Source organism: Eschrichtius robustus, chromosome 5, assembly GCF_028021215.1.
Source record: "Eschrichtius robustus isolate mEscRob2 chromosome 5, mEscRob2.pri, whole genome shotgun sequence".
Classification (NCBI taxonomy): domain Eukaryota; kingdom Metazoa; phylum Chordata; class Mammalia; order Artiodactyla; family Eschrichtiidae; genus Eschrichtius; species Eschrichtius robustus.
The window spans coordinates 6,985,202-7,001,324 of NC_090828.1; the positions used below are offsets into that span (position 1 = coordinate 6,985,202).

The 16,123-nt window shown below is 47.9% G+C and overlaps 1 protein-coding gene across 2 annotated transcripts in view; it reads right to left on the minus strand.

Annotated features, from left to right (window-relative positions):
• Positions 1–8,782: 8,782 nt before the first annotated feature.
• The window catches only part of ATG16L1 (autophagy related 16 like 1), a 43,532-nt gene continuing 36,191 nt past the window's right edge, over positions 8,783–16,123 (minus strand). For both annotated transcript variants that reach the window (XM_068544199.1, XM_068544198.1), the window contains 6 exons: positions 14,783–14,903; positions 14,408–14,513; positions 12,319–12,468; positions 12,125–12,172; positions 11,173–11,274; positions 8,783–10,369 (listed from right to left, as the gene is read on the minus strand). In XM_068544199.1, the coding sequence (XP_068400300.1) occupies positions 10,276–10,369; positions 11,173–11,274; positions 12,125–12,172; positions 12,319–12,468; positions 14,408–14,513; positions 14,783–14,903 (621 nt within the window). In that variant the 3' untranslated portion in view covers positions 8,783–10,275. The remainder of the gene's footprint in view (positions 10,370–11,172; positions 11,275–12,124; positions 12,173–12,318; positions 12,469–14,407; positions 14,514–14,782; positions 14,904–16,123) is intronic.

Consider the following 16,123-nt stretch of genomic DNA (forward strand, 5'->3'; position numbering starts at 1 on the left):
CTCGAGTCCATACCAGCCCCTTTGTTTCCCTGGTCTGACTACATCCTTCTCCATGCTGCAGGGGGGGCTTCCAGGCCCTGAGCAGTCACCCTCCTGCTCGGCGTCTCGCCTTGCTCTCAGCTACAGGCACGCAACTTCAAAGCCACACGCTCGAGCCTCCGCCTGCCGTTCCCCATCTCCCTGGACCGCACTCCCGCTGTTTGCTTTTGCCCGGAACCATCCTCTTCTCCTTTCCTGCCTGACTCTTTTCATCCTTCAGTTTCCAGCTCAAGAGTCACTTCCTCAGGAGAGCCTTCCCCGACCTCTCCGACTAGGTTGGAGGCACTATTGCATTCGATGCTTGTACAGGAGATGATTTTGCCGTCTCTATTCCCATACATGACTCTTGGCTTCATGACGTCAGGGACCCATGCCGTTTTGTTTCCCTTATCTTTGTATTCCAGTGCCCAGAACAGAATACTCAGGGAATGAATGCATGGGATGGTGTGGCCACTAACACATATATGTACTGGACTTGAGCTGGTGTCTGGGAGTGAAGCCAGTCTAAGCAGAAAGTGACGTTTGGGGTGTTAGCATCTATCGAAACACTCCAGTGGCTTCCCACCTAAGTCTGGATAATGTCTGCAAGGCCCTGCATGATCTGGGCCCCCCCGTTCTTCCCACCTCGCCCACTTTGCTCCAGTCCACTGGCCTCTTTGCTTTTCTTCAAACCTGCCTCAGGGCCTTTGCATTTACTGTTTCCTCTTCTGGAACACTTTTCCCACAGATAGTCACTTGGCTCACTCCCTTAATTCCTTTGGGTCTTTACTTCAATGTCACCCTATCCACCTATATCCTATTGTGTACCACCTCACCCAACACTTCTGTCCTCCTTCTCTGCATTAGCTTTCTCTGTAGCACTTATCAGCATCTGACATACAAGATAATTTATCTTGTTCATTGTCTGTCCCCCCACCCCAACATAAGTTCCAGGACTGTAGAGATTTATGATTGTTTTGTTCCTATCCCATCTCCAGGATCTAGAATAGGGCCTCAATGGACTTTGAGCAAATCAATGAGTCACTGGATTGCAACAGTATAATGGCTGGCAATAGCTAAAGCTGGGAAAAATTTTAATTTCTAAGGGAGAAAACTTTTAAAATTTTTAACGGAGGAATGCCAGCTAATAAATGCAAAGGGAATGATAGAAATGGAAAAACATCATTTGACAAACTCTGATTGTATTAATCATGCCTTTTTATTTTCTGTAATTCTGATGCTTTGACATCTGAGGCTTGGCTGACCCTGGAGAGACTGCCATCCCAGGGCTAGCTCTTTCCTAGAGAGAATAAATGACTGCTTTTCATATGCAAACCAACCAACTCAGAGCCCATACACCCCAAAGGCTTCCTTTCCTCCTTTGTTGGGCTCTCACACTCTGAGCCGCTACTGCCCTGCCCTAATCACCCTGGGGCCAGGTATCAGACAACTGGAGACAGCCCCTGCACTCCAGGGCCTGCTGAGGTAAATAGCCAATCTTAAGTCTGCTTATCCTATCTCACCAGTTCTTTCCCATGGAAACCACAAAAGAACTCTCGCCCATGTTTTCTCCTTGATCCTTCTACCTCCTGACTGGCCCTGGTGCTTCCCCGCATGGCCTGCCCCCTCTTTTTGGTAACTGTAACAATGGCAATTGTCTCCAGATCTGTTGACCTCACCATAGCTGAACAATAGTAAAACTTAGTTTTCAAATACTGATGACATTATTGACTCAGACAAGGATTCTTTATTGGTGTGAAAATCATTAGGGGAAGAATTGAAGGGGAAACGGCTATTCCTGTGACACCAAAGTGATGCCATATGGATCATGATCCTTCACAAGGTGCAAGCCAAACTATACAGCAGGGGATCAGCCACAGTCCAATGTCAATCTTAGCATCACAAACGGTGTCAACCAATGTGATGTGTCACCTTGCAGCAGCCGGAATCCACCCAGCCTTTAGACATCACTTCTAGGTTATAGGAAATACAAGGAATAGCTAAATGAGACCGCAAGAGAGCTACCAGATGAATGTAGAAAGTGCCTGATCTCTTTCATAAGTCAATGTCATAGAAAAGAGATGCATTAGATTAAGACACTTAAGGGACTCAACATCCAGATGTACTGTGTGGTCCCAATTGGACAAACAGGATGTATAGTACACTTCTGGCCTGTTGGGAAAATCTGAATATGGTCTAATAATGTATCAGTAATATATCATATGAGCTCTGACAGGTAGGATGGAAATTATTGGACTAGGAAGGTAGAGACTGTGACTGAATGAAGAAGGTCATAGGATGGTACGTACAGTATGATCACATTTTGCAAACACACAAGTCTATGTGTGGATATACGTGCACACACGTGTGTTATCGTACACACTATATGCATAATCTACGAGGATAGACACCAAAGAGCTGACACTGGTGGTCTGTGTGAAGGGAATGTTAGGTTTTGTTTGGAAATCTTTTCTTGTCCCTTAAGAAAAAAAAAAATGGAAGAAAAATGACTGGGCCCCTTCATCCAGTGTCCCCATCAGAAGGGCTGCCCTGAGCTGTGGGTGCTCCTGGGACCCCCGTTCTCCTGCAGCTGTGTTAGCGCCAGGCCCCCAAGGGTGCAGGTCTCAGTCACTGACCTGCCAATGCTGGGCAGGTAGGAAAACCTGGGATGGACTGCATGCCAGACCTCACTCTTTTTGGAAACGGTAGTCGCTGGTAGTCATTCGCAGCCCCTGGTCTGTAATGCATTTTTCTCTGCTTGGTGGAGAAATGAGAAAAATAAGGACACTGTTGTCAGTTTTTTCATAGAACCAAATGTATTCAGTATAAAGGACTGTTCTTTGTTCTAAGGTTATGAAGTTCTAAATTTTTCTTTTTTTTTTATTTGAAGTTTTAAACTTTTAAATATTAAAATGTCCTGCTTCTTCCTCCCAATCTTTATTGAGAAATACTTCACATCCAACGAAATCTACCCATTTTAAGTGCATGGTTTGATGACTTTAACCACCACTATGATCAAGACACATTTCCATCACCCCTAAAAGTTCCCTGGCACCCATTTCAGTCAACTCCTGGTCCCATGTAACCACTGATTTGCCTTCTGCCATTAGTTTTGCATTTCCTACAATTGATTATGAATTTAAGCATACAGAGAAAAGCTGGAATAGTACAATGAACATCTACATAGTCAACATGGAGATTCGACAATGACCATTTTGTTGCATGTGCTCATCTATCTCTATTGCTTTTTTCCTTCTGAACCATTTGAAAGTAAATTGCAGACATCATGACAATCAATAAATGTCAGAATGCAGCTGCTAAGCATAAGGACAAAGTGTCCTTCCTTTTATAGGGATGAGTGTAGATGGCAATTTAGAAAAAAAAAATCCTTACTTGGCCAAAATAAAAAGTTATCCACCTCTTTCTACAATTCTTTTAGAAATTTACTGGTCTATTAATTCTCAAAGTCTAAGAACCACTCACTGGCTATACAATACTTGTTTCTCTGGAGTCGGCATCCAGTGAGAAGCAGCTGCGAGTCCTGTGTTTCATTTCCCAACATCAAACGCAGCACCAGCTCGAGGGGGTGGGGGGTCGGGATATGCAGCTAAGAAGCTTAGGGGTTTTGGGGCTAGGTTATCGTCTTAGGGGCTTATTAGGGCACATGCATGAGGAAAACTGGCTCAGTCTGCTAACCATCAACTACAAAATGAAAACCTTGCCTTAGTTTTACTGAAACAGAGAGCACTTGACAAGTTTGAGGCTACTGTATTTATGCAGAGTGCCAGGGAATCAGAGCTTTTAAAAGCCACCCTCATTTCAACATGTACCTCTTAGTCAACTGGCCTTAAGAACAGAGGGCTGTTGTTATGGACTGGGCTGGCTAATGTCTGAAATCATAAATGCAACCCAACGGGCAGAGACCCTTGAAAAACATTTAGTCTACACTCCATCCCCTGCTTTGATCTCCTCTACAATAGCCACAGAAGTTGTTGAATGCTTCCAGGGACAGGGAAATCACTACCACTTTTCTTTGAAATAGCATGAAGTGTGAGAAAATTTTTTGTGAGGATGGGAATCAGCCTCCCTTCTACTTCTCTGCGTTGCTCCAAGTTAATCCAATCTCTTCCACACGGCAGTCTTTCATGATTAGAACACAGGTGCTCAAGCCTCATGGGCATTGAAACCCTCTCACGCCCAGACAGATTTCAAATGCCCATCTTGAAGCATCACACTGACAACAGTACTTAATGCTCCAGGTTTCTGTGCAGAAGGAGCAAGTTGTACAAACAACCCCAGACCGGAGTCCTGGGCTCCGTCGCTCACTGACGAATCCACTGCGATCTTGAGAAACTAGCTTGGCCTCACTGCTATTTCCTTTTCTCCATCTGTAGAAGGGGAGTCCACGAGCTGCCCTGGCTTGCAGGGCCAGGGAAATGCATCAAATGTGCAGACAAGGCCTTGAGAAGGATCCTGATGGACGTTCCTTCGTCCTCTCTGAGGCGAGAGCTTCTTCACCCTCTGGTCCTGCCACATGGGCCCCGACGCTAGAGGGGGTTTCGATGGTAATGAACTTGGAGTTGACCACAAACTGAGCTGCTTACACCTGAAGTTGAGCAAAATTAGGCAGAGCCTTCTGGAGAAGTTTGTTACACACAACGTGTCCCCTCAGATTCACGTGTTGAAGCCCGTTTACCGCCCAGTGTGACGGTATTTAGAGGTGGGGCCTTTGAATGAGGTCATCAGTGTGGTCCTGATCTGACAGGATCTCCACTCTCCTTGTGCACAAACAAGTCTCATGAGCACACAGCTTAGTGGCAGTGAGACCTCGGGATGAAGTCTACCCCGCCAGTGCCTGCCACTCTGACTCCAGGCTCCGGAAGTGTGAGACACTTCTGTTGTTTAAGCCACTCAGGCTACGTTTTTTTTTGTTCTTTTTTAAAAATTTCAATGATGTTTATTAAAGAAGTAATAATAGCATGAACAAATGCAAGGTCTATGCTATCTACCCACGCAGGCTGCAGTATTTCATTATGGCAGCCCAAGCTGAGCAAGACGAGGGCCCGCGCTTTTCTGCAGACAGATCAACTGCTATCGATCAAAAGTCTGGAAAAAAAATGGACACTAATCCAGTTTAAGAAATACCCTTTTTTGTTGGAACTAGGTAGAGGTGGTGCTCGTACAACACTGTGAATGTGCTAAATGCCATTGTTCAGTTTAAAATGACTAATTTTATGTTATCTGAATTTCAACTCAGTACATTTAAAAATAGTAGAAAAAGAAATACATTTTTTACATTGTGACCCAGTACATACACACATATATACACAACACTCCTATGAAACAATATTTACCCTTGCTAAGTGGTTTATTCTTATTTTTTTAAACTACTTTCCCTCTTACTCTTCCTTTTAGCTGGTTACGATTCACTTTGTTTTTGCTGATTCAATTCTACTAAATAAAGACTTTGTGCCAAGTACTACGTGAATGTCAAGATGTCAAGGATATGACTGATCTTGAGACTTCTGGCTTACGACCTCTTAGAAGCACCTGGGCACGTACTCCAGGGAGCAATGGAATGTATGGCTATCTAGAAACTAGACCGTGTACAGCCTGTCTTCCTACGGGCCTGGCTCACAAGCATACCTACCCATTGTCTCTGAAGTCCATTTCTCTGGAAAAATGAAGCCCAAAGCCTGAATTCCCCTGCTCTCTTCTCCAGGTCCTAGGGTTGGACCAAACCCCTGGAGCCCGGCACACAGCAATCTCCAGGGCTACATTCCCACGTGGGACAGAGAGCTTACATGAGGAAAGTCAACCAAATCCAGCGTGGCGCCATCAGTTGCCAGAACCGCCAAGGCGATTCCCTTCCCTGTCCCCACGCTGCTCCGCAGCCCCCCTCAGAGGCAGGGCTGCGCGTGCCACCTGCTCTAGCCAATGGGGTGTAACGAAGGTGACCAGGCACAGCGACAAGCAGTCCCACAGACGCTTGCTTTCTTGCTGCATCATCCTGGTTCCCCTTGCTGACGGCACGTTAACAGCCAGATACGAGGCCCCCCTCTACCAGTTGCCCCAAATCCAGCCGGCTATGCCCGCTCACAGAATCAGAAGAAACATTACTTGTTTTAAACCATTCTATGTTATGGCAGTTTGTTATGAAGCAAAAAGCTCACTGGATCCTGATTCACTTGGTTTGTTTTTTTGCTGATTCAGTTCTACCAAATAAAAACTTTATTGAGTACCCACTCTGTGCCAAGCACTACGTGAATGTCAAGGATATGGTTGATCCCGAGACGTCTTAGAACCACCTGGTTCTAAGAGGTTGTAATCATAAACAAGGAATCATAAAAAACATTGAAACAATCAGGAGAATTTGAATATAGACTGGATAGTGGACGACAGAGTCACTGTTAATTCTGTGAGGTGTAATTACGGCATGGTGTCCTTATTAGGTTGGGATGCACGCTGATTTACGGGAAAAATGACATGCTTGAACCTTGCTGTAAAGTACTCTGGCAATAGTACTGAGTGGCAGGTAGGTACACAGGGACTTGCTACACTGGCGTTTCCTTCGCCTCCTCGGGTTCTGGGCCCCCAGAGACGTGGCTGTTCCCATCAAGACTGCCACTCAGGGTTAGAAGAGGGCAGCTCGGCCCCCAGCAAGATGAGTAAGAGCAGGGAGCGTCTGAAGAGCCCACCATGGCCGGAGCACAGAGAGGACGGGAGAAGTGTCTGGAGTGAACACAGGGAAGAGTTCAGCAGCACAGATGGAAACCAGAGCTCCCTGAGGTGAGAGAATCCAATTCTGCTGAGGTGAGGGAGGCAAGAATCATTTCCTGGATCAGAGTCCAACCTTTTACTGGCACGTACCACACATCCTACGTGTTTCTACACAATCTATGCACATACAGATATATTTCACTTTATTCAAGATTTCCAAAGTTTACTGGCTTGAAAATTTGGGATTTCTAGTGAGAATGAGCCTTACAGTGAGACACGAGAGAAAGGACGCAGTGGAATAAAGACAGACACGGCAGCTCGTCCTCATCCCCAAAGAGGCACTTCCCGCTGGCTCGCATGGAGGGCTGGATGGGGCGGCAGGTGAGGTGGATGCCCCCGGGCACCAATGCCCACCTGGGGGCCAGGACTCCGGAACAGCCTCTTGCTTCGCTGGGCAACTTCCCCCCATTTGTGAAATGGGATACACTTCAGATCTGACAGAATTTGAGAGCCATAGCTTCCTTATTACTGTCCAAGGCATCTCATAAAAACAAACATTTGTGGTTTCTGCAGCCTGGCAAGCAGTCTTGCACGAGGTTTCATCACTGCCACCCTTCTCTCCCGGTGCTCCACCCAGGCGGTGAGCTTCAGGTCTACATTTCAAATTGTCCGATTCCCCAAGATCATGACTGATCACGGTTGTGCTATAGATGTGAAGACACAGAGTAGCTCTGCACACCTTGGTACACTCCAAACCCTGGAATTTCCCAACACACACGCCCCTGGGGCCTGGGCCGGCCCCTCCCAGCTGACAGCAGCTTCATCCATTTGCCCCAGTGTCCCCACAAAATATCCTGTGTGCTGTGATATGAAAGATGCATCGGGGCTTCACAAGATAAAGATAAAAGCGAATGTGTGCACAGTATGTGCTTTAAGAATAAGGCACAGAACTTGATATATCACACTATTTTGGGAAACAACCTAGGGAATATAAATTTTAAAAGTCTTTAATTCTCAGCCCGAGATACGCTAATGTCTGGATCAAAGCCCACAACACTTGCAGGGGAGCACGCTAGCTCTAACCCGCCGGGATTCATCTGGGAAATTAGAAACCCCCATGCCCACCTCCCACCCTGACCGATGAAACTAGCAGCACTGGAGGAGGGTCCCAGATCATCTGAGAAACAGAGAATGAAGACCATGAGCTGGATGGAAGCATGTTCCACCCAATGGAAGCCACACCTGTAACCCAGCCTGGCAGTCAGGTGACCTGAAGAGAGCTTTACAGTATGGATGGATCTCAAACGGAAACGTCTTTGTTAAGAGCAGAGAGCAGTCGTGCTTCCCTCCAAGGTCAAAAAAAACCCAGGATAATCAGAGGCTACTACAATGCTTACTTTCAGCCTTTTTGAAGAATGAGACTTACCTCCTTGAAGGTGACGGCAACAGGATCCCCACCTTCCGCTTTTTGGAGATTGCTGGCCGCCTCTGAGACTCCAGATCATGATGGAATCCTGACTCAAGTTGCTGGGCTACTGTCTGCTAATGGGCTGGACAGGGGTCCTTGGGGGTGGGGGGGGATAGATCAGGGAGACCCTCATTTGTTATGGCACACAGCCACTTGCTAGATATCTGAGCTGCTACGAATAAATCACTCTTCAATGAGGAAATTCATGCCCCTTCAGCAAAGAAGAGGCCTGGAGGCTGGGAGACACATACAGCTCACTATCAATCCTGTGAACAAAGCCTGCAGAGCGGGGACCAGGAGCTCGTACTGCTGCAGCGTGGAGCAGACCGCACAGCTGCCGAAATTCCGAAGACCCTTTTCTGGTTTCAGTTAAGATTTGCAAATGACGTGAAACTGGAACGCTGATGTTTACAGACAGTAATACCTTGGGCTTAAATGATGAACAATAAGGAAAGGCATGGGGACAGTATTAACCATCATTTACAAATGAATGCATACCAGGAAAACAAATGAAAAAACCCAGCTTTTTGCCCTTAAGGATAAAGAAGAATAAAATAACTACCAAGAGGCATGGAGTGTGAAAAGTACATAACAGATTTCTTTTTTATTTACAATCAAGTTCTGTTGGGCAACATAATTAAATAAATAAAAGACATGCCCTGGCCTGTGAATTTCAACTCCCCTTAGCACAAGTTCTCTGAACAGCAAACTGAAGGGGGAGGCGAGGGCAGGGGCATGGGTAGAACGGAGCCGCTAATACCATCAGAGGGAGCGCGCAGCCCGTCCTCGCCCTGCTCTAGCCCTCGCTCCCACAGATGTCCAGAGAACAAGTCCGGAAGGAAGAAAATTAAAGTGCGAACGAGTAAGTGATAAAAATATTGGTGTTTCAGTCACTCAAGGAACTAGAATTTTATAAACGCGTAAGATGGTAAAGATAAATGTTAAAAAAAAAAAAAAAAATGCATAGGCCAGTTTCTTCCCGGCCTTACTCGCAAGTCCCGAAATCGAAAGATGGCATTCCCATGCTTCCTGGAATGGGCTTCCTGCACTAAAGCACCGAGGGGTATTGCACATAGGCTTGGCAAAGGGGCAGCGAGCCGGAACTACTGGCTCCAGGGTAATACACTGGAGGCATCCAATCCCACACCACCAGAAACTGTAACCCCAGCACAGCCGGGAAGAAGGGGGCGGCCCACCTTCTGAGAAGCTACAGATGATCCCGGAATACAGTATTCCTGCAGCTCATCCACTTCTCTGGAAAAAGGGTTGTGCACTTCTTCTCCTACCCCCCGCCAATTTTTTTTTTTTTTAAACCAAATTGAGATTTATTTCTTGACCAAGAGATAGATATGTAGAATTGTGGGGCGGGGAGGGGAGGGAGGAAGGAGTTTTGAAGAATAGTTGCTTTCTAAGAACAGTTTAGGAGACCTAAGGAAATTCCAACAGTGATCAGGTGAGATCAGAGTAAGAGCCTCGTAATAAAGACACAGACCAGCAGGGGGGACCACAGTCCCACGGTCTCCTCAGAAATGAGGGCCGTCCCCGTGGGCTACCTGAGGGCAGGGGTAATCCCATTTGGGTTTCTGTTAATCCATGATTAAAGCAAGTTCCCTGGGAAAATGACCCCAAGGTGACAGGACATTCATCAGGCCGGAACCGACTTTGGAAGGACGGGAGAGAGCACAGGGGGAGAAGCAACACCCGGTGCAGGGGGCGTCTGCGGCACCGACGCCCAGGGAAGAAGCCAGCAGGTGCCTGCGCCCACCCCGCTGAGGTATGCAAGGTCAGAGCCAGTAGTGTTTCCCACTTGAATCACTCGAATCAAGGCAAGAACCTGAACCTCTGCTGAGCGACCGCAGCGTCAGGTTTTTCTCAGTGTTACTCTTTCAGGCCACGGGACCTCAGCCACGACCCTCGGGAGCCCTGCTCAAAGGCAGGCGACTGCGCCCCACGGCTCGAGCTCTTCTCTGGAGGTCAAAGCCACAGCCCAGGCGCCACCTGCCAGGACAGAGCCGTGGGGCCCGCGTGCCCCTCCAGCTTCCGATCCGCTCTCTCCTGACGAGGTGCCCTCAGTACTCTGACCACAGCACAGCTTTGCTTCCTTTGTCCACGCTGACGACGTGGGAGCCGGCAGGCGACCAGGCCACGGCGTTGATCGCTGAGCTTCAAGGGGAGAGGTCGGAACACGGGTGAGACGTTCGTGAGCCGAGCGCCGGGCTCCCTCGCCACCAGGGCGTCAGGCTTGTCCCAGCGCCCGTTTTACTCGCCGGTGTGGCTCCCACGCACAGACAGGCGCTTACAGGGCGAAAGAACCTGGGGGAAGCCTGCCTTGACTCTAGGAGGTGGTTTGGAATACAAGGAGTCAGGCCTTATCAAGTCTACCCTAAGGGAGTAAGCTCTGAGTTAAGAAAAGAGCCTCTGACGAGCACCTCGGGGCGACTGGCTGAGGAGCGGGGAAGCAGCACCACGGCGAGGGCGGTGAGGGGTGGTCCCGGAGGGCCCTGGGCCTGGGTTCTAAGAGCAGCTGGGCTTGGGGGACACAACAAAGCCGAGAGGAAAAGGGGCCTGGATGAAAGTAAAAAGCACGTGAAAATCGGTGTTTACAAGCAGCCGATTTCCTGAGGAAAGGGGCTTAGAAGGGAGAAGGGGAGCCAGAGAGGAAGGAGAGCGGTGAAGGGGCAGGAGGAAGACAGGAGGCGCCACAGAACGTGGGGCTCTAACCTTTCTCCAGTGGCCATACCCTAACTGCTCTAGCTGGAACGGTCTGTAACATAAATAAGCAGGACGCTGCTGTCTGCTGTCTGGGGAGAAGGGCCCCAGCTTCCCTCCACTAACCTGGCTCACAGTAGAGCACGTGAGTGGACACTGCCCTCATGCGGTCGACTCGGGTCCACGCCCAAAGAGGACATGACCCCTGGGAGGAAGTCACAGGCCTGCTCCCCACCTCAGAGGGGCTGACATCTTACCTGTGATGCTTTGAAAGGACCTTCTCCACTTTCCCGGAGAGCACGCTCCAGATGTAGAGAGAGCCCTCGGCCGAGCCTGCTGCCACGTAACTGCCGTCAGGGCTGCAGGACACATAAGACAAGAAACGGCGTCTACCACCCATCCCCAACTCAGCGTCTTCCCGGACTCCTCCCCAGGAAGTCATGTTTACTCTTCACTTACAAGTCAAACATGTGACCATTCCCGTGTACCCAGAAACCAGAAGATGCTCTTCACAACCGTTTTGGCCAAAGCCGCTTCACCCTATCATCTGGCCTCACCAGCTAATGAAAAATGGTGCCGCTGCACTACTTCTTGGGGCCACAAGTCCCTAACCATCTCTCAGACTCAAACATAGCACATAGGGAGGTCAAAGTCAACCCCCAAATGGTGAAGGGTTTCTTTCAGTTGATGGACTGACTCGTTATATGGTTCAGTGAAAGCAGACAAGGAAGGAAGCATCGACTGTAGAGAAGCTTCTCCACGATACTGGCACTAACCATGGCAATGTATTTGGGAGAAGAGCCATGTGTGGAAGGGAGAACAGGAAAGGGAAACCACCCCCTCTCCAGAGAGCCTATTCTGCTCTGTTCCAGGGGACACCACCCTTCCCAAAAAGCTCTCAAAGAGTTCTTATGCAAATGAGTAAAGAGAGGTGAACCTGATGTACCTAGAACCAACCAACTAGCCATTATTAGTTTTTGAATTGGGACATATTTTCATGCAATCACAGAAGGGACACTTTAGAAAGGAAGGAAACAGTGACAGTGACCTCTAGGACTGAACGTGCAGCTTCGTTCCTGGACACCTGCGCATGTGGAGACACTGTACAGACGTAGCTCATTTCCCCAGTGGGAAGATGCCTCTGCTCTCACCTCTGAGGTGAACCGTGTTGGGGGCGCGGGGTGGGACGGGAGGAGTGTCACCACTAACCTGAACACAACTCGCGTCCAGTCGGAGCCGCACTTGAAGCCCGGTGCGCTGAAACAGACGACGACAGGGCACCGTTACCCCCAGAGTCCACGCAAACTTGGGAGGTGAGGGCAAGTCAGGCTTCTGACCTTCTCACAACCCTCCGAAAAATCAGCAAGACTCAAATGAAACCCAACCACAGTGTCTTCAGTTACCTGAATGTCTGTCTGACAGCATTTATTCGTAGGTCAATAATTTTTAGCAGGTCATCTCGGGAGCAGCTGAGGAGTTCAGTTCTTTCTGGGTTTAAGTCCAGGGCAGTAATCTTTCCCAAGAGCTCCATCTCTCGGACAATACTCTCTGATCTACGAAAAAGATGGAAAGTCTGAGAAAACCTAACACAGAAAGGTCAGAACTTCCCCATTTCAACCAGGATGGCATGCCACGGAGAAAAGGAGGAAGGAGAAAAGGCAACTGAACTAGAATGCAATACTCCTCAAGGACGGTGAAAGTGCTCCCAGCCCCACACAAATAATCTCAGCCCTGGCTTTTATTATTTTCCCACCAATAGATTCTATCAGTAGTGGTGAGTACTAGAACTCTAAAACTGGTAAGGATTAATTTCCTTGCCTGTTTCTGAAATGATACAGTAATTGCCAGTCAGAGCTTCTGATCAGCATGAACTAAGCAGGGCTACTATTTAATTAGTATTACTTCAATTTTATCATTTCAACTTATCCAAAGGGACGTAAACCGCTTTAGCAGGTCTGGGCTGCCTTATATGGACAAATGTGTGGACTCTCCAGGCTTCCTGTCATACAAAGTAAAGCTCGGGGACCCTCCAACTCATCCTGGTGACTCCAGATGTGGAACCGGGGCACCCTGGCAACCCCTTCTCCTTCCTTTTCTTCTCCCAGTTCTCCTCTGGGCCGCGGTCCACACCCAGGTCTGTGCTCAGCAATCCTGGACTGGGCCCTGCTGGTGACACAGCCAAAGGAGGTGCAGATCCTTCTGCAGTCATTCATTCTGCTGTAAACTTTCGATGAAATGATTTCCTACCTCAAACCACAACCAAGTAAGAGAGTTTATCTTACTTCTGCCGCTCCACCTCCTGGGGACTTGGGGTCTTCGTCTGTCAAATTAGGGGGAGACCAGGAGGAGCCTTCTAACATCCAGCTCAGCTCTAGAATTCCTTACTCCCGGTTCATATGTCTGCCAACCAGTACACCTGAAGCTAATCACCAATTACCTACATCCTAGCCAGCCGTCCTCACCCTACAGGACTCCTGTCCCTTCTACTCCCCCCACCCTGGCCCATCAGCAGGACTCCAGCTTTCTTCCCCTTTCTGCCACTCCTCCCTCCTCGGGCAGCTCCCGAAGTACTGCCCTCCTGTTGCTTCACAGGTGGGCTCTGACTAATCCACTCTCATGTCTTCAAAGTCCTCCTGTGAGGACGTCTCATTTTTTCTCCCAGCCAACCTCTCAAAACTGCTGTTTTTCCAAATGTCTATTAGAAACCTCAAATTTATGCCCTTTTCTGAACATGTTCACTGCATCCTCTTCCTAAATCTGTCATTTATTCTGCATCTTGCTTTACTTCTCTCCTTCCTCACCCTCCACATCCAACTTGTAACAAACCCCGTCCAAATCCCCCCTCCACTGCCTTGAGTTCAGATCCTCAATGCTTTACTGATTTCCCGCTCCCCAGTACACCCTTTGAAACTGCCACCAATGTAATCTACCACACTCTCATGAAGCAATCCTTTCCTAAACACCCAACGGCTTCTGAGATCAAGTCATCTACCAATGGCGTCCAAAGCCCGCAGCAATCTGATCCCAAACCACCCTATTAGTCTCATCTGCCCTCGCCTGACTTGCCCTGCCAGACTGCCCTGTTCTGGCCTGGAATGTCCCTCAGTGGCTCTTCTGCAACGTGAAACCTACTCACTTCTCAAGACTCATCTTGAGAGACGGTCTCTAACATCCTTGGACAAGGGCTCCTGGCCCTACTTCAACACACCCTGCAGACTTGTGTGTCTGTCTTCTCGATTACACTTGAAACCCCCTAACAACCTAGTTGTTCATCTGTTTGTAAGTACACAGGGCATGCTCAGAGGTGACTGTTGAACGTGACCATCTACTTCAGGGTAAAGAGTGTCAAACTGGGAAGATAATGTGGACTGGAGCTCATTGCTGCCATTTCCAGGGGTTTTAAAAACACAGCCCACACACAAGACACCATCACAGTTCTGCCACATACAGACCCTCCCATCTGCCTCCCCACCAAGCTCCTGGGTGTTTTACCGGATGTCCCAGAAACGAATTTTCTTGTCAAAATGTCCACTCATCACACACTGCTCTGTGCAGACAATATCATTGCAGCTGGATCCCGCAAATACCGTCTTTATGCCTGAAAGAAAACCGAACATGAATAATTAAGCAGAGGCCCCTCTGCGGCTGTGCACATAACATTGCTGCACTCTCACCCTAAGTAATAATCAGAACTACTTATTTAAATGAAGCTTCAAACTTGAAAAACAGTCACTACATCAGCGCCACTCAACATGAGACTGGACTTTCAAAGTTTATCACACTAAATGCAGGCTATAACGTGGAAACAAACACCTCTGAGGTTAATATCTAATCGTTCATAGACACAGAGAGACTGAATTTCCTCACAGACTTTGCTGCGTAGATCCCAGAGCTTGAGGGTCCGGTCGTGACTTCCAGAAACAATACGCGCGTTGTCCAGCAGGAACTTGGCAGACAGCACCTTGCCGCTGTGTCCCGTGAGTGTATGCTAAGGGAGAGAACACAACCGGGGTAAACCTCCAGGGCGCCGCACCGGGAGAGTCAGCGGCAAACTGCCAGGGGGCCAGCTTCTCCAAACACCCTGAGATCTGGTCAGGAACACTCAGAGACAGAAGGATGAGCGGCTCAGGGAAACACCCAGAAAGCCTATCTTTGGGTATTGCCTGGGGTGAGGTATTAAGAGGAAGAGGATAAACCTCCCACCACCAATAAAACTAAAAAAAAAAGGGTAATGAAAGAACAAGTAAAAGATCCAACACCACAGTACAAACTTGACCTGACCATGCCCTCAAAATAAGGGAGGAGCAGGCAGAGGACCTGAATAGACATTCTTCCAAAGAAGACATACAGATGGCCAACGGACACATGAAAAGATGCTCAACGTCACTGGTCACCAGGGAAATGCAAATCAAAACCACAATAAGATTATCACTGCAAACCTGTCAGAACGGCTATTATCAAAAAGACAACAAGTAACAAGTGTTGGTGAGGATGTGGAGAAAAGGGAATCCTCGCACATTGCTGGTGGAAAAGTACGTTGGTGAAGCCACTATAGAAAACAACATGAAGGGCCCTCAAAAAATTAAAAATAGAAACCCCATACGATCCAGCAATTCTACTTCTGGGTATTTTTCTAAAGAAAACAAAACCACTCATTTGAAAAGATATATGCCCCCCTATTTTCATTGTAGCATTAATCGCAACAGTCAAGATACGGAAGCTACCTAAGCGTCCAATGATAGATGAATGGATAAAGACACAGTACATATATACAGGGGAATATAAGTCATAAAAAAGAATGAAATCTTGCCCTCTGTGACAACATGGATGAACATAGAGGGTATTATGCTAAGTGAAATGAGTCAGACAGAGAAACACAAATACCATATGATTTTACTTATACGTGGAATCTAAAAAACAAATCAACACCTTACAGAAAAGAAAGAGACTCACAGAGAACAAGGTGGTGGTTGTGTGGGGTGGGAGTGGGGGGTCTGAGTGTAAAAGGTGAGAGATGAAGAGGTACAAGCTACCACTACAAAATGGTCACGGGGATGAAAGGTACAGCACGGGGAGCACAGTTAATACTATAGTAACTTTGGTGACAGGTATAACTAGATTTACCATGGTGATCATTTGGTAATGTACAGAAATAACAAATCACTATGTTGTGCACCTGGAACTAACATAGTGTTGTAGGTCAATTCT